Source organism: Peromyscus leucopus, chromosome 17 (genome assembly GCF_004664715.2).
Source record: "Peromyscus leucopus breed LL Stock chromosome 17, UCI_PerLeu_2.1, whole genome shotgun sequence".
Lineage (NCBI taxonomy): Eukaryota > Metazoa > Chordata > Mammalia > Rodentia > Cricetidae > Peromyscus > Peromyscus leucopus.
The window spans coordinates 1,610,569-1,632,901 of record NC_051077.1 but is presented as its reverse complement, the minus strand read 5'-3'; the positions used below and the strand labels follow the sequence as shown (position 1 = coordinate 1,632,901).

Here is a 22,333-nt window from a genome sequence, read left to right as displayed (position 1 = left end):
TACACATGCCATTCATAGGAAAACTTATTAGGAAAAATGCCAAGTTAAAACCCAATGAAACCACTGAACTTCAAGATAAAGAACACTTCAGGTGGAGAGCAATCTCACCACACAGCATCGGCCTTCTTCAGCAACATTCCAGTTTTCCTAAAGATCATGAAGAGGTAACAGAAGTTGCCAATTTAAGTAACCTAAAGCTCCTCTACAAACAAAACATTTTTAATTTAAAGGAAAGCCTGGTCCAAGGGTATCATTTCCAAACAACTGTCTGTTAGATTATGGAGCAACCAACCTACACACTCACATGTGAAGAATTCCTGAATGACAACATCCATGAGGCCAAACTACAGCAAACTGACACCAAATTAAAAGACATTTGGGAGAGGAAGAATATTAAAACAGGAAAGTGCTCTCAGGTCCCCATATAAGCAATAAAGAGCAAAGTGCCAAGAACCTTGGGGGCACACCACAATGGGTCCTCTGGGTCACGGAGGTATGGTTGGCCCTGCATCCAGGATTACTTCACGTCTCACTAGGTCTGAAGCTATCATTAAGGTCCATCAACTGATGCCGGGGACCTGATGCATTCTGTATGCCCTTGCCGGGTGCTGGATTTGTCTAGGGAAAGAATGGAGCACAGATGAGCCAAACAGAAGGACCACTTGGGGATTTTGCACAGTCCTGATGGACAAGAGGAAGAACTGGAGGAACATGACAGAGAATGTGGCCAGACGCTCTGTCTTGTGACGACCTTTCAGGGAGTGAGACAGGAGCTGAAGCAAAGAAATATGAGAGAGGGGGAGGGGCCCGAGCTCCTGGAACCTTTAGTCCCTGAGCTCCAAGCTTCAGGACCCGGGAACTGCAGAGCCATAGGCCATGCTCTTCAAGGACCATCTGGATCTGCTTGTCCTGGCATACACCCTGTAATTCACCCAGTCCTCCAGCATCCTTCCAGCCCATCCCTTCATGGAAGAAGATATGCTGGGATTTGAGGCTTCACACTAAGAGTCTTGATGGATGCCTTGCCTCTCTGGTCCTCGAAGGTCTTGGGACTGAGGTAGACACAATACAGACAGTGGAAAGAAGGAGAGAAGCTCAGTTGCATGCAGTTGACTCCCATCAGCCTCTTCTCCTGAAGAGCAGCCAACAAGCACACAGTTCACGAGGAAAAGGAACCCAGAGACTTCCTGGTGGTGATGTCACAGGTCCCAGACATTCCAGGTATCCAGGAGACCGAGGCTGGGGAAGCTGAAGACCTTCCAGGGACGGGCCTCCTCCTTCTGCTGGAGGGACCATGGCAACGAACGGAGGAGCAGGGACCTTCTTATCTGTCTTCCTGCTGTGCTGCTGGCCAGATGTGCAGCCCTGGCCGATTAGAGAGTTTTCAGGTAGAGTCCCCAGGAGACTGGCAGATAGAAAACCATAGGCATGAACCAGGCAGGTAATGTGTTTCTCTGCTATTGTTTGATGGGGTCCCCTTCTAAATTCCAGGTGTTGAAATGATGACAGTAGGTGCTAGCTGGGATCTTCATGGTAACTGGGCCATGAGGGCCCTCCCTAGGGGCCTCATTAAGGCCTCTGTCAAAAAGGTCTTTGTAGCACTTTACTGGTTTGCCTGGCCACTTCCTGCCAGGATCATGCAGCAGTGAGCATTGTTCTGGAGCCAGGAGCAACCCTCCATAGACATCACACCTGCCTGAGTGTGGGGAATACATCTATGTTCTTTGTAACGACAGGGCCTCCGGTCTTTTGTTATACCAGCAGGAATGGACTAAAGTGTTCTCCTTCCTGCCTATGCAAATTTACCATTGAACCAATTCCAGTTTCTGTCTTGAAGTCCTTTGGAGTCCTGCAAGTCTATGGAAGAGTTGTTCTATCCCATGTTTTAATTTTAATTAACCTGCAGAAATATTCTAACTTACCTAAAAGGAAAGGGAGGATGACAGGAACCTCAGGATGGGTTGATGTTCTTGAATTTAAATGACTGTGAACATTTGGCTAGTTTATTCTAGCTTGTTCTTTGATACTTTAAAAAAAAAATGGCACACACATCCATGCATCCATGTGTGCACACATGTGCACAGGAGACTGGAGGGTGACATTGAGTGTCTTCTATTGATCTCCACTATATTTTCAAGACAGGGTGTCTCACTGAACTCAGAGCTCAATGATTGGTTAAACTATCTGGGCAGCTACCTCTGGGCATCCACCTGTCGCTGTCTTCCCCGGCCATCCCCGGTTAGCTCTGTGTGCCTCCTACTTGAGTGTAAGGATATTTACTCTCAGCTACTACTCCAGCACCATGACTGCTGCTGTGCCCCCCAACATAATGATCACGGACTCTTAACCATTTGGAACTGTGAGCCCCAAATTAAACGCTTCCTTTTATAAGTTGCCTTGGTCATGGTGTTTTGTCACGGCTTTAGAAAGGTAACTAAGACAGCAGGGTAGAAAGATACAGGAAGGGACGTGCTTGTCACATAGTACATACTTCTATGAAAATGTGGATACATGGCCTGGGCTTTTTAAACCAGAGCCCACCCCCCAGTGACACACCTCCAACAAGGCCACACCTCCCAATCCTTCCCAAACAGTTCCACCCACTGGGGACCAAGTATTCAAACACATGAGCCTGTGGGGCCATTCTTGTTCAAACCACACCTGCCTTCCCATCAGCCCCCTTCATTCCTCCAGAGAGTTTTGCCTTACCTTCATATTCTATACACATACAGGACATTCACCTATCAGAAGCTGGATTAATTTTCTTAACGTGGCCATCTCCACTTGCATCTCTCTCCTGCAAATGGCATAACTTCGTTGTTCACTGTGGCTGAAGAAGATTCAATCACGTTCAGACAGCACATTTTTATTATCCATCCCTCTGTTGTTAGGAACCTGACTTGGTTCCATAACTTGGCTACCGTAAACTGGGTTGCAATAAACGTCAGTGTTGAAACAGCTCCATGATGTGTTGAAGTCCTCTGCATAAATATCCAGGAGCTGGCTCATGGTGCCACTTCCTTTAGTTTTTCTGAGGAACCTCCTTACTGAATTCCATAGTAGGTAGACTAGTTTCCACTCCCCCCAGCAGTGAGCACGTTCCCTGGTGTCCCACTAGACTTCCTGTTTTCTTAACGGATGCCATTCTGACTGGAATCTCAGTGCAGTTTTAATTTGCATCAGTCTCTGTAGTAGAATATTATTTTATTTGCTTATGTTGCATTTGTTTAACTCTGTGAAGTTGGGTTACTGTGCCTGTCTAAAACACCTGATGGTCTAATCAAGATCTGAATGGCCAATAGCAAGGCAGGAGAGAGGATAGGCAGGGCTGGCGGGCAGAGAGAATAAATAGAAGGGGAAACTTGAGAGGAGAGATCCAGGAGCCAGAGAAGGAGGAGGACAACAGGGGCCAGCCACCCAGCTACACAGCCAGCCATTGAGTAAGAGTAAGAGAACGGGAAAAGCCCAGAGGGAAAAGGTAGATGGGGTAATGTAAGTTAAGAAAAGCTGGCAAGCAAGCTGAGGCCAGGTATTCATAACTAAGAAAAAACCTCCTGTGTGATTTATTTGGGAGCTGGTGGTGGGCCCCCCAAAGGACCAAAAACAAACACCAGGCTGACTGTGGAGAGAGACATCCCCAAGTGTTATTTTCCAGTAATAAAACCCTCCACTGTATCCTCAGTTAAGGCTGTCTCCTCTCAAATGAATTAGCACTTCACAATCTGGAGCCTTTGATCGGCAGGTCTTGCCTTTGGGGCATCATTTCTAGTGTCCCAGTGCGGAGCTGGAATTTTCTTTTTAAGACTCAGAGCTTCTGGGGTTGGGGATTTTGTAGCTAGAGTTTTCCTGCTTTGCCCACAGTCAGGAAAAATCTTTGTCACCCGCCAGTCCCACAGCCGCTCAGACCCAACCAAGTAAACATAGAGACTTATATTGCATACAAACTGTATGGCCGTGGCAGGCTTCTTGCTAACTGTTCTTATAGCTTAAATTAATCCATTTCCATGAATCTATACCTTGCCATGTGGCTCATGGCTTACCGGCATCTTCACATGCTGCTTGTCATGGCAGCGGCTGGCAGTGTCTCTTTGCCTCAGCCTTCCGATTCCCAGAATTCTCCTCTCTCCTTATCCCACCTACTTCCTGCCTGGCCACTGGCCAATCGGTGTTTTATTTATGACCAATCAGAGCAATTTGACATACAGACCATCCCACAGCAGGATTTAGCTCAGTGGTAGAGCTCTGTGCAAGGCCCTGGGTTCAGTCCTCAGCTCAAAAAAAAAAAAAAAAAAAATCAGAGCTTCTAGCTGGTTGGCAGTGGTGAACACCTTTAATCCCAGCATGCGGGAGGCAGAGGCAGGCAGATCTCTGTGAGTTCGAGGCCAGCCTGGTCTACAGAGTGAGCTCCAGGACAGGCACCAAAACTACACAGAGAAACCCTGTCTGGGAGGGGGGGGCGGCTGGGGGGGAGAAAGAAAGAAAAGAAAAAAGAATCAGAGCTTCTTTTTAACACCCACTTCGGTCACAATTTTGAGCTTGCTACCCTCCTTTTCTTGCCAAATTCCACAGTTTTTTATCTTTTAAAAGACTATTTTTTATTTTTATTCCATGTGCACTGGTGTTTTGCCTGCATGTATGTCTGTGAAAGTGTTGGATCCCCTAGAACAGGAGTCACAGACAGTTGTGAGCTGCCATGTGGGTGCTGGGAACAGAACCTGGGTCCTCTGGAAGAACAGTCAGTGCTCTTAACTGCTGAACCATCTCTCCAGCCTCCCCCCACCCTTTTTTTTTTTAATCTTTCTGCTCAGCTTTTTTAATACTTTCACAGGACAAACATACATACATACACACCTATAAATATATGTGTGTGTGTATGTATGCATACTCTATATATCTATATCTATATATAGATATAGATACACACACACACACACACACACACACACACACACACACACACTAAATAAATATATTTAAGGCTTGGTAGAATTCAGCTGCAAATCAACCCTGGCTGGGGGTTTTCCTAATTGCGAATTTTTACTGTTATTATCACTTCTTTGATCTCATTGCTTTTTTCCACTCTTTCTCTGACTTTCTGAATTTCATTGTTATCTGTTACAATGCCTGCTTTTTAATCCCTACTTTTATGTACTTTAGTAAATTTGGCTAAGAGTTTGCTAATCTTACTTTTCAAAGAGCTAACTCTTTGGTTTATATTGTTTCTTCATTTCTATTTCTTTAATTTCTTCTACCTTGATCTTGATTTTTTTTTTTTTTTTGCCTGCTGATTTTGGATCTGGCTTGTTCCTGTTTTTTACAATGCCTGCAGCTAATCACTGAATTATTTATTTGAGCTCTAATTTTTTTTAACGTAGGCAAATACATAAAGTCCCTTCTTTTTAAAATAAAATAACATGCGTTATTATTAGTGTGTATGTGCATGCACACGCCACAGTGTGTATACAGAGGTCAGAGGACAGCTTGCCAGGACCCAGTTCTCCTCTCATCCTATGAATCCCAGGGGTCAAACTCAGGTCATCAGGTTTAGCAGCAAGTGTCTTTACCTACACAGCCATCTAACTGGCCGCAATGTTTCCTCTTGGAACTGCTTCTGTTATAGCCCACAGGTTCTGTAGATTCTTACTCACACTTGACTCTAGGGTTTATTATTCCTTCTGGATTTTGATGATGATCCAGTCATCATCCAGTTGGGTGCTGCTCACTCTTTAAGGATGTATACATGACCTGTAATTTCTCTTACTGTTGTTGGTTTCTAGATTTATTCCATTGTCAGAGAGAATACAATGAATTTGACTTCCTTTGTAGTCTACTGTATGATCTATTTTAGAGAAAGATCCATGAGCTGCTGAGAAGTATGTGTACTCTGCTGTGTTTGGGTGGAATGTTTTGAAGAGATCAGCTAAACCCATTCGATCTGTTTACTTCAGCTACTTATTTTTATTACCAAATGACCTAAGTAGCATCCAGTGAAAGCAGGGCACTGATGTCACTCACCCGTGAATGACATCACTGTATGGTGCTGGGGTTAATCTGTGTGTGTCTTTACATCTACCAGCACTGTTCTATGAAACTGGATGGCCCTGTGGTCAGTGTTCATGTGTTTAAATTGTAATGTTCTCTTGATACACTGATTCCTTTATCAGCATGAGGTAACAGATGACTCTTCTAATATTGAACTCTTCTATTATTTTTTGTCAGATATTAGATTCTAATGTTAATAATTAGATCTTCTAATAATTGTATCTTCTAATAATTAAATATTCTAATAATTAGGAGGCACAAACCTGCTTGTTTCCTAGCTCCAGTTGCTTGGAATACCTTTTTCTATCCTTTCATACTAAGGTTGTTTCTGTCTTTGAAAGACGTGCCTCTTGGAGGCAATACCTAGGATGAATCCTGCTTTTAATCCAAACTGCTAGTCTTTGTCTTTCAGTTGGAGAATGGAGACCATTCCTATCCAGTCATTACTGGAGGTGTTGTGATGGTTACTGCCATTGATGGTCAAACTGATAGGCTCTGGAGTCACCTAGGAGACAAGGGCCTGGGCTGTTACTGAGAGCACAGCGCTGATTTCTGAGACTCTGTCTTACACCGTGGCTCAGGTCACTTGCACTGGGAAGGGAGAGATCCCAGAGTTCATCAGTCCCTCCGGCCAACAAACTTTGCTCCCCATATTATTTTCTTTGCTCTTTACTTATGGCGGTCTACCTGTGATGGGCGGTAGACAGTTCTATTTTGATCAAATTATTTAGGGTTCTAAATGCCTGGATGTCCATATTTTCCCCAGGACTTTGTGTGGAGGGGAGAGTATCTGTTATGTTATTACTGAATAAGTTTTCAGTCAGTCACTTTGTAGCTCTTTCTGCCATCATTTCATTTTTTAATAGTTGATTTTGCTTTGGGGTTTGTTTTTTGTTTTTGTGGTTTGAATAAGAATGGCCCCCATAGGGCTGGAGAGATGGCTCAGAGGTTAAGAGCACCGACTGCTCTTCCAGAGGTCCTGAGTTCAATTCCCAGCACCCACATGGTGGCTCACAATCATCTGTGATGAGATCTGGTGCCCTCTTCTGTATACATAATAAATAAATAAATAAATCTTAAAAAAAAAAAAAGAATGGCCCCCGTAGGCTCATATATTTGAGTGCTTAGTCATCGGGGAGTGGCACTACTTGAGAAGGATTACTGTGGCCCTGGAGTAGGCGTGGCCTCGTTAGAGGAAGTGTGTCACAAGGAGTGGTGTTTGAGGTTTCGAAAGCCCACGCCAGGCCCAGCGCTGTCCTTTCTCTCTGCCTGCAGACCAGGATGTAGCTCTCAACTCCTTCTCCGGCACCGTGCCTGCCTGCAATGCCTCCGTGTTCCCTGCCATGACGATAATGGACTAAGCCTCTGGAGCTGGAAACAAGCACCCAATTCAACGCTCTCTTTCGTAAGGGTCCTCTTAGTCATGGGGTCTCTTCAAGACAACACAACAGTGACTAAGACATTTTTGTTTGTTTGTTTTGTTGAGTGAGACAAGGTCTTACCATGTAGCCCTGGCTGGCCTGAAGCTTGCTATGTAAACCAGGCAGGCCACTAACATACAGATATCAGCCTACCTCTGCCTCCCAAATGCTGGGAATAACGGCAAATGCCACTGTGCCTGGCTTAATTGTTGATTTTGTATGTTGTTTATTCTGCCTTCTTTCCAGTTACTACTTTCCGAGCGTGGTTACACACCAGCCTTGGCTTCCAGCCCTGACAGCCTCTCTTCCACTTGACCTGGCACATCTGTGAGGTTTTCTACCGTGTTCTTGTGTGATTTACTGGGTACTTCTTTTCCAGGCATCCAGGTGTGTTTTTCAGAATCTCCATCTCCTTACTGAAAATTCTTTTTTTTTTTTTTAGATTTATTTATTATGTATACAGCATGTATGGCTGCAGGCCAGAAGAGGGCACGAGATCTCATTACAGATGGTTGTGAGCCACCATGTGGTTGCTGGGAATTGAACTCAGGACCTCTGGAAGAGCAGTCAGTGCTCTTAACCTCTGAGCCATCTCTCCAGCCCCTAAAAATTCTTTTATGTCCAATGTTAACTTCTGTAATGTGTTCAGCCATTTATTTTGGCCTCTTTGAATTTACAGCTAACTTTAGAAATCCCTCCTTGTTGTTTCATCACTTAGATGTCTTTAGAGTTGGTCACTGGAGACTCACAGACTTTGGAAGAGTCACGTTATCCTGTGTTCTCGAGTGACTGCTTCTGTGTTGACATTTGTATAGCTGTTGGCATGGATATTTGTTCCACTGTTACGCACAGGCCTGCTTAGTGAGCAGCCTGGCTTGTTTGTTTGTTTGTTTAAATCTTTGAAAGTTCCATACATACTTTCCAGTGTAAACTTCCCATATACACCGACCACTGCTTCCTTCCAGAGCCTCCATGCGGAGCCCCAAGTCCAGCTGCTGCAGCTTACACACACGTGATGTGTCCTTGTCCACTGGCCTGAGTAACCTACTCGTGGCCACGTCCTCAGGAGTGGCTCTCCCTTCTCAGCAGCCCGCTCCTCTGGGACTCAGGACTCCTATCCGCGCTGGAATTTTGACTAGCTTACTCTTGTGCAGGTCACCTCGGTGAGCCTGCTTGATGTATGTGGAATCTTGGTTTGTTGTGCGCCTTTCACTTGAACCCCGAATGAACTTCCCAGTCTCGTTTCCACGTGGCTGGTCTGGCTACGCTGAGTGGGTTCTGACACAGTGCGTCCTTCCCTCTTGGTTAGTCTCCCAGGAGCACTGTCCCTCGAGTAGTTCAGGAAGGTGCAATGCCAGCCGCTGGGAATATGGTATGGACCGCCTGTGGTGGTTACTCCTCTGGACTTGCCTACAGTATATGAGCTAACAGGATCTGAGATCTAACTACAGTGAGCTATTTCAGAGGTTCAGGTTCAAAGTCTTTGTGCTGTTAATCCCTGCTACTGCTATGATGTGAGTGTACGGGAGTGGACTTTCAACCCTCCTATAGTTACACACACACGGGTTATGTTTAGTGGGGATTTTATCTCCCCTATTCTTTTTTAAATAATAATTTATTTTTATTTCATGTACTTTGGATTTTGCCTACATGTCTGTATGAGAGTGTCAGGTCCCCTGGAACTGGAATTACAGACAGTTGTGAGCTGTCATGTAGGTGCTGGGAATCGAACCCAGGTCCCCTGGAAAAGCAATCAGTGCTCTTAACTGCTGAGCCATCTCTCCAGCCCCTTATCTCCTCTATTCTTTAAGTTAAAGAATCCACCAACGTATTAGTATGGCTGGCCTCCCTTTTTCTTAGAGAAACATAGTCTGGGTCATTTACATAGCAAATTGTATATGGCAGTGGGTGTCGGGAGGATCCAGAATAGGTACAGGGTGCTGGTCCTCACGAGTCTCTGCCGGCCTCACTTGTCTACTGCCCTGCACGACCCTTGCCTGTGCATGAGAATTCCTCAACTGGTGTTTGTTAAGGGATTTGATCTCAACGCTATCCAGTCATTTTCTCCTAAATCTGGTCAAAACTGGGATAGCATTCACGGTCTTCTCCAGCTTGAAACTGCACTGAACTCCTGGGTGACCCTCACGATCTCCATCAGTTTCAGAATGGTAGAATGGTTACCACAAGGTCTGGGCTGAGCATGGTGACACACACCTTTAATTCCAACACTCCAGAGACCAAGGCAGGCAGAGCTCTGAATTTAAGACCAACCTGGTTTACAAAGCAAGTTCCAGGGCAGCCAGAGTTTTGTAGAGAGACCCTGTATAAAAAGGAATAAATAAGCTGGGCGGTGGTGGCGCACGCCTTTAATACCAGCACTCGGGAGGCAGAGGCAGGTGGTTTTTTATGAGTTCGAGGCCAGCCTGGGCTACCAAGTGAGTTCCAGGAAAGGCGCAAAGCTACACAGAGAAACCCTGTCTCGAAAAACCAAAAAAAAAAAAAAAAAAGGAATAAACAAACAAACAAACAGCTAAATAAATAAACAAATGAAAAACAAACCTCATAAAAGATCTAGCCATAACCATGTATCACCCCCAAGGACTCCCTAGCCTGAGACCTAGACATAGTTCTATGTGATCCCCAAGATCTTTCTTGGCTTGAGATCTGACCATAGCCCTGTGTGAGACACACACACACACACACACACACACACACACACACACACACACACACACACCGGGTCTTCCTCAGCTTGAGGGGCCAGTGAAAGGAAAATTTCTCCAATGCCCTGAGGGTAACACAAGTTTCCTCACCCCATCCTGGGTGCTCCCACTGCTTGCCAGGAGACGAGTTGTGACTGCAAGTGTGTGTGGTATCCTCACTGGAAGGTGCTATCCACTTAGAAGAAGGAGCACAGTGAGTGTGAGCCTTATGATGCAGAAGGGCTCGGACTTGCGTTCACTAAACTAACTGGAGTGAACTCAGAACTCAACCGTGAACTTCATGAAGCCAGAATGGTGCTGACGTGGGCAGTGAGAAGACATCAGTGTCCTGACCTTGTGGGGGTGTGCTGTCTGGAAGCTGTGACTCTCTGGAGGAGGGGACAACAGGAAGACCACGGCAGAGCAGCTACATCTGACAATGCACGCTAACAGGCACGGACACCGGGAGCGCACACACCACGCATGTGCACACGGCTGACTTGCACAATGCTTCCATTGTGATTACGGGACAGACACGAGATGAAAAGAATATTTTTAACAAAGTGCTGGCGCTGCGCAGCTGTACCCATTCGTAACGACCCATTAATGTCTCCTGCAAAGAGAACTGTACTGTTTGTTTGGTTTACCGAGGTCAGCACACTGGGAAGCAATTGTCATCACCGTCACAGACCTCCTTCCATACTTCCCTTTGTTCCGAGCCGTGCAGATGAGCACATTGGGATGCAGATTGCCCATCATTAAAGCCGTGGAGAACAGCTTTGTCATTGGTTTAGCGGCAACTTTACTTCTCCCAGACAGAGCTCTGTGTCTCAGAAAGCGGAGACAAGGTGGCCCTGCTTGCCATCTTCCAGGGTCCCAGGACCCGAGAGCTGGAGGAAGAGGCCAACCCTGAGCTCAAGCTAGGGGGTGCACCAGATCAAGAGACACCACAGCCCCGAGATAAACAAAGGTCATGTCAGAAGGAGGACGTGTGTGCTGGATGCTGCAGAGGAGAAACTGGTCCTCAGAACTGCCGTAGTGTCTAGAGACAGCTAGACCCTATCTGCCCAGCACAGCTCCTCCTGTCCACCAGGAAGCAGACATCACAGATGAGACAGCCCTGGACTCTGGGGACAACTGCCATCCAGAACTCCACAGCTCACTAACCAGAGACTCCCCTTCTTAACAGCAGACAGACCACCCTGGGGGGCTCTGCTCCCGTGGGAAGAATGAGGTGACCAGCCTCTGGCCTCCCCGTCCCCCTGAGAACCTCAGGTGGCATAAGTGAGTGTGTAGGGTCACCCGGGGCTCAGAGAAGCACACTTAGGAGGTGTTTTCTCATCACAGGACAAAGTGAGTATTTGGCCGGCGACATGGAAAGCCTCAGTCAGAGGCTGGGCAAATGCTTCTTCCCTGTGCGCCAAGCTGGGCTCTGGGCTGCTCAGATGGGATCCCAGGCCGGAGTTTCCCAGTCTGGTGGCCACCCAGACGGCATCACCAGCCATGCAGGAGGCAAAGCACGGCTTCCTACAAAACAGCGCATGTGACCCTCCTCCTTCTTTGCCCCTGTGATAGAGCAGAGTTGTCCCTGAGTGTGGACGCTGTCTTACCATCCACGCAGGTGACTCCAGTGACCAGGAGGGCAGGCTCTACTCAGGGCACCTGGGGAGATCATGGGTTCTACCCACACAGCCGTCCCATGGGCCAATGTCTTTCCCATCCTCCATATGAGAAACTCAAGTCCCAGAGGGCTTCCCTCAGACCCATGGGAAAGAGCAGCACCCCACACAGGATCCTTCCTCTAGACCAGGCTGGGGCCATCCATGCCTCACAACTATCTGTTCAGAGAGAGGTGCGTGAAAAAATCAACAAATGCTGTAAAACTACTGTGTTGGGGGATGTTATTTTAAAGTGTATTACTTTTGTTGCATTTGATTAACTCTGTGTGTTACTGTGCCTGTCTAAAACACTTATGGTCTAATAAAGAACTGAACGGCCAATAGCTAGGCAGGAGAGAGGATAGGCGGGGCTGGCAGGCAGAGAGAAGATATAGAAGGAGAAATCTGGAAGAAGGAAGAAGTAGCCTGAAGGAGGAGGACATCAGAGGCCAGCTACCCAGGTACACAGCAAGCCACAGAGTAAGAGTAAAATACGGATGTAAGGAAAAGCCTAGAGGCAAAAGGCAGACGGGTTAAGTTAAGGAAAGCTGGCAAGAAATAAGCCAAGCTAAGGCCAGGTGTTGATAATTAAGACTAAGCCTCTGTGTGTGATTTATTTGGGAGCTGGGTGGAGGGTCCCCAAAAGAGCCAAAACAACAACATTTTAGTGTCCAATGTGGGGCGTCTGTACCACAAGCGCCGCCACTTAACCAACAGCATCAAAATGTTTTTTCACTCTTTTATATCTTCTCTCTACCCACCAGCCCCACCTATCCTTTCTCCTGCCTTGCTATTGGCCATTCAGTTCTTTATTAGACCATCAGGTGTTTTAGACAGGCACAGTCACACAGCTTCACAGAGTTTAACAACTGCAACATAAACAAAAGTAACACACCTTAAAATAATAGTCTACAACTACTACAGGGTTGTTTTTGTTGTTGTTGTTGTTTTGAATTTCCCTATCAGGTTCACGTTCTAAACAACTGCCAAGATTTAACACTCTGGATGAAGACATAGCCACAGTGTTTGGTAAGGACTCCCCGTGTGGGACATCTGGTCCGTGGTGAGGGAGGGGGTGGCACTCAGCAAGGCCTTTCCCAGACAACCTGGTGTCAGTCCCAGGCACTGTGGGAACTGATCTGGTTTGAGGTCAGAACCACATTCTTCTGGCCCAGAGCGCTAGTGACTAAATTACTGAAGTCAGGACTGACTGGCAGAACAAAAACCCGTGTGGAGCTGTCCAGAGAGTAGTAGTCTGTCACCGCGGACTTTTCAAACACCCTGCACCACGCCCTACTCAAGCCTTCCGCATAAGAATCCATATTTAGCTGGACACACTGATGCAATGTGTGTGAAACTGTTGAGATCTGAGGCCAAGGAACAGTTCCTCGGCCTCCTCCATCCAGAGCAGGCAGGGCAGTCCCTAGGGAGATAGTGAGGACCTGCCCTCTACCCAGGGTTTTACCCTCGGTGGCTTTGACTGAACCTCAGGGTTTCCTATAACTCTCCAGTAAGGGTTCAGAGCAAGCAGAGTGAGGACCATTGGTCTGACCCACACTGTCCCTCAGAGGCAGAGTACAAACTGCAGGTGTGGCATGATCCATCTGGTGTAGCCTGTCAGCATGCAAACAACGCCAAGTGACTGATGTGGTAGTCAGTCTTCAGTACTGTCTACAAAGTCCAGCATGTACGTCACACCCAGAGGCCGATTCTGTCTGGGCCAGCTACATTCCCTTCTGTGCCCACAGGCCCGGGTCTATCCTGTGCTCATCACCCAGCACCACCTCTCATTTTACATTTGGTAAAGTGAGGAGGCCTCGAGAAGCCATCTGAGCAGACTTGTGACTTGCAGCTTAACACCCTGGGGCGCTGTGGGAAAGGGGTCACCTCCTGGGCATCTGTCTGCCCATGATCACCTGTCAGATGGGGTCAGGAGTAGACCACAGGAGCACAGGATGTGGCTATGAAGCTGCTCTCAGCTGAGCCGCATCAGGAAGGTTCAGATGTAGATGCCACCAGGTGATAGGGGCCCTTCCCAGGAGGGACCTCTTCCAGGAAGGTCGGCTCTGAGTCTGGGCTGGGGAACCATCGTGGACTCCCCGACTCATGGATTTGATCATATGAACGACTGAATGCATGTTCACAGCTCACTCATGCTACCCTGTCTACCCTCCTGAGCTACTACTGGTTCCCACCCAGCAGGAGGCCTCATCTTCTGACTCCAAGGTCAGGAGACAGAGGCAGGCAGATCTCTGAGATCAAGGCCAGACTGGTGTACAGAGTGAGCTCCAGGTCATCCAGAGTTACACACACACACAAAATGGCTGGACATGTGCAGAAACACAGCTGTCCCGTCAGCACTTGAGAGCAGAGTCAGGACAAAATGATCACGGGACAGAAAGTAAGCCATGAGCAGGGCCGGGGCTGGGTTTTGGTATTGTGTCTTTGAAGAGTGTATTAGATTTCTCTCACTATGACAAAATGTCAGGAAAAAAACACTTATAAATATAAAATATTTATTTGGAGTCAGTTTGGAGTTTCTAGTCCTTGTTTGGTTGGCTCTGTTGCTTTGAGCAACCGGTCACACATCATGGTACAAGTGAGTGGTGGTAAAAACATTTACTTCATGGCCAAGGAGCAAAAGAGAGAAAGGGGACCAGGGCCCCCCCACCTCCCCTGTAGATACCCCCAGTGACCTAAAGACCTCCCTCTAGGCTCCACCTATACAGAGATTCCATCACCCCCAGCAGTGCCTCTGAGGAATCAAGTCTTTGAAACCACGGGCATTGAGAAACCTTCAACATCTGGATTATAGGGGTGCTCAGGAGATACTCGGAGAATCTAGATCTTTCTGAATTTAGGGAGGTGGCAGTATGGATAGCCTCCCTAGATGAATTCTGCACAGTAAAGGCCACTGTCCAAAAGTTCCTTGGGTTTTCTATTCACAGTGTTGACAGGCTGCCTGGAGTTCAATTCTTCACAGAACATCTGCCCTGAATCATTGCCTCTATAACACATTCTTGTGTGCTTTTCCCAAGATGAAATTCTAGTCCGGGAGATTTTGGAGCCAAAGAAACTATCATATTTGGAAAATCCAAGCCCATCAACAATCTCACGATCAAAAACAACGAAGGATAAAAGCAAGTATATCCTTTTTACCCCACAACTGCAAGTGTTTTTAGATATGTGGTGTTGAACATAGAACCCTATTTCATGAACACCCTATAGATTCAGCCACATCTGGGCAAGAGCAAGTGGACACGTGAAAGAAGCCCTGGTCCAAGGCCACTGTTAAGGTGCTTGTGAGATGGAGGGAGTCACCACCAAGGCAGAGGCAGCTTGCTTCACTCTGGGGTGATCTCTGGGTCACATTCACGCATGTTCTAAGATCCTGGATGTGAACAGGGTTCAGACACTGCAGGAACACAGGCTTACAGATGAGCCAGATCAGTAGTTTAACACACACCGTCTCCTTGTGTTCACCTATGGCTTCTAAAGGAAGCCCTTCTGTTACACCATATGACCAAAGTAAAACCAAGGTCCAGCCGGTGACAAGCCCAAGGCCACTGTGAGACTGAGAGCAGATGGGGCATTCCAGGGCATGAAGGAAGAAGCGACCAGGCAGTGGCAAGGACAGGCTTTGGGGAAACGCACTCAGAGGCGGGAGCACTCAACACTTCCTGGGAGGTTTTAGTTCAGAGGTAACTAGATTCTAAGGGTTTGTTCACCCTAGTCCCAAACCACCAGGCTCGAGGTGGTTGGATGACTCCTGACTATTTGAAGACTAACTTTCCAACACACAATTTAACTAGAACTTGGACCCTGTGCCGTCCTTCCGCTCAGTGTTGTAGAATAGGGCTCTGGCCAACAATGTTCACAAGCATGTAACAGAAAAACACTTCCTGTTTGTTTTTTTTTCCTATGTTCTTCATCAAAGTCCACAAGAAAGAATCCAGCACTCCTAAGAAACATCAAGAGAAGCAATTATCTTCTGGGATCATAGATACCCTTTCCTTTGATGGTAAATATAAACCCACAACTCTTTACTGGGCTCAGAACCTAACTGGGGAGCCCCAGCCAGGTACAGATGGATGCTTCTGCTTGGGTGAGAGCAGAGAGTCTTCTGTTGGGGTTGGTGGTTGCTGCACCTGGTTAGGTGGGATTCCTACTGTGTCCCAAGCCTTAGGATGCCCCAGGTGTCTAGTCCTGCACTGGGACTCAGGATCCCACAACTCCCTAGCCCTGCCCTAGGCTTGCCTGTCCAGAACCCAGACCAGGCTAGCCCAGAGGAAACATCATCTTGTGAGTGGGCAGTTACCAGGAAGGAACACAAGCTGAGTCCTCTCGCAGGCTTCCCACTTAAGTCACTTCTCCCTGATTAGAAAGGATAGAAGAGCAGAGAGAGTGCCCCCATGCCAGGGCAGGAATTGTGGGTGGGGAGGGAGCCTCCCTCTCTCCATCAGATGAGTCTGCCACCACTGACACCCACAGGAGACACAGCTCTTTGATGTAAAGAATAGACACAATGAAGGATATGTGTAGCATGGGATGTACATGTACATTGCTTGCAGAGTAACCCCATGTGGCTTCAGGTATAGAAGAGGAAACATACTAATACATTAATAATGGTGATGCAATATGGGTATGGGAACCTGCATTTCAATCCTTCTCCAGCAGCTGAAGCTTGGGGTGTATCAGAACGATGTCTCCATGGCATTAGGAAGAACACAGATCTATTTAAAGGGATGATTCTAATACCCTTGAGTTTGTCCCACTCATGAGTCTGGTGACATTAGCTGATGGTTCTAGATCAATAGGTAAGGATTCTTCTGGTAGCTGCCTACAGTCAGAGAGGGTACAGGTGAATCCATAGTACACAGGACTGCCCTATGCATAGTGGCAGGCAAAAGTAGACTGAGAGACAGAGAACAGCCTTGGGGGTAAGGAGATCTGAGGCTCTAACAAAGGAGGGAGAGGGGACCCTGAGGTACCGCCAGGGCCCTGGAGCTGGCCACACTGTTGGGAACAGTGCGCTTGCTCACTGGAGGTCAGCAAACATCCCGAACCAGTCCAGTCCAGTCCGAGGCTTGCACTGCTGACTCGGCCTGAGGACTGGCCTACGGCCGCCATATGGAGTCCCTCCCTCCCCACGTAGTCCCTGAGCTGCTGGGTCCTGCAGGAGAATCATTCTGGACCCTGGGCACACATCAGCCATTAGTACAAATGAATCCCTCACTGCAATGGTTTGATTCCCGGCAACCAAGCCAAGCCAAGCCTCTTCGGGAACTGAGTGAAAATGCACATGAGTTATGCCTTCGTGATGGAGAGGGTGAGGATGGGGTTGGAGGGGACTTAGAGATCCCCAGAGGCTGGAGTGAGACCTGGGTAATATGAAGAGCATCCAGGAAGAGAAGGTGGCAAGTGTAGAAAGGAGGGCCCTTGGGCTGCCTGGGATTCCCCATGCAGAACTGAGCTAACTAGCCAGCATTCAAGAAGGAAGTCCTGGGTCTCAGCAGCAGCACCGTGGACAGAGCCCTCCATTCCCTGGACACCCCTGCCAGACTCCCTGCCAGGTATCTGTTGCCGAATGACATGGCCAGTGAAGGTTAAACAGGTCTTGGAGTCAGAAAGCAGGCAGAGATCCCCAGTCATTGTTTCCACGTTCTTGACTCAGACAGAGGAAGAATTCAAATAGACAAAACATGAACTGGAAGGAGATTTTATTAGCAAACATATCACCCATGGGGCTGGAGAAATGGCTCAGCCATTGAGAGTATTTGCTGCTCTTGCAGAGGCCCCAAGTTCGGTTCCCAATGCCCATGTCAAGCGACTCACAACTGGAGATCTAATGACTTCTCTAGGACCTCACAGACACCTGTATGATTCATATATTCATACATACATTCACACACAAACACATAATTTTTTTTAAAGATTTATTTATTATGTGTACAGTATTCTGCCTGCATGTGTCCCTGCAGGCCAGAAGAGGGCACCAGATCTCATTACAAGTGGTTGTGAGCCACCATGTGGCTGCTGGGAATTGAACTCAGGACTTGTGGAAGAGCAGTCAGTGCTCTTAACCTCTGAGGCATCTCTCCAGCCTTCCCACACATAAATAATTTTTAAACAGATCTTCAAAACAAAAGCACACATTCAGGAGTGATGGCTGGCTACATAAGAGTTGTACTTCCCAGGCTTTGTAGTAAATCTGGGGCATGAGACACAGGGTGGCACAGATCGTTCTGACTGGAGATTGACAAGAACTGCTTGGGGGCTGTATCTTGTCAGGGTGCAGGTCTTTCAGCACAAGGCTCATTCTGACGGTTGGGAATCCCACATCCTGATTTTTGCTCCTCTTCCTGCTCTCTGGTCAGCCCCTACTTCAGGTCTCTAGGGCACAGAGGGATGGGCTGTAGCCAGGCAACTTCCTTCCATGGTCACACCATGGACTGCCCACCAAGCCCAAGTCTAGGCCCCAGTGAACAGGAGCAGAAGTGGGAGTCAGTGTGCCAAGGCAAAGTGTAGCGGGCCATCTTCATCCTCGGCACACAGGTCCTCTGCTGGAGCCCCTCCTGGGGAAAGGAGAGTTCCAGGAAAAGACATTCGACCAGGTGAGTGAGCAAGGCTGTGAGCACTGCTGGATCTGGAGGCTGCCCTGAGCTCTCAGTCTCTGGAACAGACAGTAAGCCAGGCCCACCTGCCGTCTGGGTACCTTTGCTTGGATGGAGAGCTCATGGCCTCTTTATGTCTGGGAGATACCAAAGCTGCAGCCCCTGCCCAGAGCTGCCTTGGGCACGGCAGGTGTGCAGTGCTGAGTGAAAGCCTCCACCCCCTTTCCGCGTACGGTCACGCGGGTCAGAAAACGACTGTACTTGTAGGTCTCTGGCACACGGCAGAGTGCCCCTCCTCCAGTGTGTCCTCATCTTTGCAGTGATGCCCAAGTTGAGGACATGGAGAACAGAGGACAGGAGGTGGGACGCATGCCCGGGGACCCTGATGTCAAACTGAGCTCTAGCATACCCTTCTGTGCCACCTTCACATTCACATGGACCTTTCTGCGCGTGCATCATCCGCCAAGGGCATTGGGTGGCCACAACACCGGTGCTGAGTGTGGGGGCCAGCCCGCTAGAGAATGCATGTTTCCTAGCCTAACTCTAGCACTGTCCAGTGGAAATGCTGACTGCGGCATGCAGCTGCATGCTTGGGGCTCCGGGGAGAGCAGGCAGCGGGAGGTGGGGAACCAGCCCCGGGTCTGGCTGCTGCAGGGGGACATGGGTGGCAGAGGGCGAGAGAGGAAGCACATCTGGAGCATTTCAACTTTGTAACCGAGGGCCCAAAGGAAAAGTGGAGGCATGTGGCCTGTGGACTAACCTGCCCCTCAGTGACTCCCAGGTCCAGGACAAGGCAGTGTGCCTCTGTCCAGGAAGGGGCTAAGAAGCTCCTGGAACTCTTAGAGCTGAGGCCTTGCAGCCGTGGAGACAGCAGGAAGGAAGCTGGAGAAAGCACACTGTGGCCTCCACTACAAACTACAGTGGTCAATGTAAACAAAGATGCTTGTTTGCCAAGTGCTGTGGAGGGAGTCTAGAGTCTGCGTCTGCCTGCCTGCAAGCAGAAATGGGCTAGTGTATGGTCATGTGCAAGCGGGTGTCGCCTAGGGAACAAGGATCAGGAAAATACCCAGGACAGGTTAAAAAAGGAGAGCAAGGCACTTAAAATAGCCTCCATTGTGACAGTATTTTAAGCTTACAAAAAAAACCTTCAGAAGTGTCACAAAGAGCGTGTAAACTCGATCCCCAGCACTTCAAGGTCAATGGCTGGTAATCAGGGTGGGGGCACTCACCCCTGCAAAGCTCTTAAATAACCCACCAACACCAGCTACAACAGAAACAAGGGAACAGTGGCAGACTCCCAGGTCTCGCTCACTTCAGAGGGCATAGGAGAGTTTATTCTGGAACCAAATATGACTGCAGCCCAGGAACATAGATCCTGTGTTCAGACAAGGTCACAGTTTCACTAAGTTTCCATAGTAATAGAACAAAGGAAGTTATACATCAAGACACTGTTAAAATACATCAATGGAAACCAGGTAGGCAGTTACAGACAAGCAAGAAATCTCTGTTACAGGCTCACTATCTGAGGACATTCTTAGCTTTTGGGTCGGTGGAAGCTAAGGGTCTGTTTGTACACTCCAGAAGGTTTTCCCTAGTAGTCTCAGAGTTATTAGTCAGACACAGTGGTGGGCAAGAAATGGCTAGTAAGGGGCAAAAGACTTTCCATATAGACTATAATCACAGACTTGCAACATTCCAACCTCTCCACACTCACTGTAGTTCTATCAGTCTGCAACCTAGCAGAGGGTTCACACAAGGCACAGCTTCTTCCTGGGAACATGCACACAGCATATGCAAACATCAGCACCCCTCTACTGTGTTTCTGGGTCCAGAGCCTGTAAAGATGCCACCTGTCCACTGTCTCAGTGTCCCCAACACGGCTGCTTCCTCTTCCACTGTGTCTTTGATGACCTCGAAGAACACAGGCCACTCCCTCTGTGGAATGGCTTTCAGTTTGGGTTTCTGAGAATTTTCCTGCCTCCAGGAATTTAAAACATTTCATCTGGCCTCCAGCTTCATTTGTTTTATGGCGAATGACTATGACTATTTGAAGTTTTTTTGTTTCTTCGTGAATTTGGACTGAACAGGCTCTCCTGGTGGCCACAGGGCAGCAGGCTACAAATATGTACACATGGCATAGCTCACTCTGTATTTTGAGATCCCAGTGGCCTGGTTTCAAAAAGTTTGTGGTTAAACAATAATTGTGGAGTCCAGTCATTGTCCTTACCTGTTCCCACAGATGGAGAGAAAGAAACACTTTTTCAGATGAAAAGCCTTGAAGCTCTGGAGAATATCATTGACACTATTCGAAGAGCTATTGGTAAGCAAAAGCTATGGCGTCATCTTATGGGCGGGGCCTGGACTAGGCAAGGAGGAGAGGCCAATGAGACAGCTCAGCAGGTCTCTGAGTGCTGCTGCCCGGCCTGCAGCCTGACTTCCATCCCTGGGACCCACATGCTGAAAGGGAATAACGGATGCTCAAGTTGTATACCCTCTCCTTCTCTCTCTCAAGCACGCACGCACACACACACACACACACACACACTCACACACACTTTTTTAAAAAGGAGAAAGTGGACTGAATACCAGCATGCATGTCTCTCTGCTTCCCAGCTGTGAATGCAGTCTGACCAATGCCCCATGCTCCTGCCGCCATGATTTCCAGCCATGACTGTCCACCTGTTTGTACCTGAAGGGTACCTGATGTCACAGATGCCTCCTGAATGCCATCCAGGAAAGAGAGGAGTCAGTGCCACTGACATGAGACACTACAAGGGTCTGACACAGGTTTGGTGACAATCAGCGGGACAGTCATAATTACTCAAGAAAATCTCTTCCCTAACAGGAACTCATCTCAAGAATAACCGGAAGTTTCGGAAAAGCAGGAGAACCAGACAACTCCTGGGGAAACTGATCTAGCCCTAAGTACCAAGACTGGCAGAGGGGCAAGCCACTGCCCGACCCAGGGACAGAATAGAGTGGAGGCAGCCACCACCCTGTGTGAAGAACTGCACTCAAGGAGCACCAAATGCAATTCGCATATTTAAATATTAAGATATCAAAAGTGGCTTTTTAATTTTTTATTGTATTTTTTAATTATTCAAAACGGGAGAGATGACAGAAGTCGGAGGGCATGGAGTGGGGGTGGAAACCTAGTGTGGTGGACACTGTGACCCTGTCTGAACACGGGATTTGGGGTGACCGGGATCTATGTTCCTGGGCTGCAGTCATATATGGTTCCAGAATAAACTCTCCTGTGCCCTCTGAAGTGAGCGAGACCTGGGAGTTTGCCACTGTTCCCTTGTTTCTGTTGTAGTTGGTGTTGGTGGGTTATTTAAGAGCTTTGCAGGGGTGAGTGCCCCCACCCTGATTACCAGCCATTGACCTTCAAGTGCTGGGAAATGAGTTTACAAGCTCTTTGTGACACTTCTGCAGGTTTTTGTGTAAGTCCCTGGAATCTATAAGGGTGACCCTGGTGAGGAGTCCTAGTCATGGAGGATATATGGAGCCGGAACTGTCCATCTTCTGTGACCAGCTGTGCTGGTTAGTCTTATGTCAATTTGACACACAAACGAGTGTTATCTGAAGGAGGGAACCTCAACTGAAAATGCCTCCATAAGGTCCAGCTGTAGGGCCTTTTCTTTATTAATGACAACGAGGAGGACCCAGTTCACTGTGGGTGGGGCCACCTCTGGGCCGGTGGTCCTGGTTTCTCTAAGAAAGCAGGCTGCTGCTCTTTTCTGAATGGAAATGGAAGAGCAGTGGATGGGGGGGGGGGAGTGGAGGGAGAGGAGGCTGCAGTTAGGATGTATTGTATGAGAGAAGAATAAAAAGAAAGGGGGAGGGAGGGAGGGAGGCTGAGCAAGCATCAGCTCCTGTCTCCAGGATCCTGCCCT

General features: G+C 48.0%; 1 protein-coding gene and 1 long non-coding RNA gene across 4 annotated transcripts in view; one reads left to right on the top strand and one right to left on the bottom strand.

The window, feature by feature from the left end:
* Positions 1-22,333, bottom strand: part of LOC119089205 — a 54,428-nt gene that overhangs the window by 8,229 nt on the left and 23,866 nt on the right. The gene's annotated exons all lie outside the window — the stretch shown is intronic.
* On the top strand, positions 861-21,513 carry LOC114701265 (sperm acrosome-associated protein 7-like). Of its 3 annotated transcripts, none has more exons than XM_037211586.1 (6): positions 861-1,388; positions 12,790-12,852; positions 14,862-14,963; positions 15,761-15,844; positions 20,677-20,757; positions 21,051-21,270. In XM_037211586.1, exons 1-6 carry the CDS (start codon positions 1,295-1,297, stop codon positions 21,065-21,067), a joined length of 441 nt encoding a protein of 146 aa, XP_037067481.1. In that variant the 5' UTR covers positions 861-1,294; the 3' UTR covers positions 21,068-21,270. The 3 variants fall into 3 exon arrangements, with proteins under 3 accessions (XP_037067481.1, XP_037067480.1, XP_037067482.1); XM_037211585.1 differs by lacking the exon at positions 21,051-21,270 and adding an exon at positions 21,283-21,513 and having other exon boundaries at positions 868-1,388; XM_037211587.1 differs by lacking the exon at positions 21,051-21,270 and adding an exon at positions 21,283-21,513 and having other exon boundaries at positions 1,295-1,441.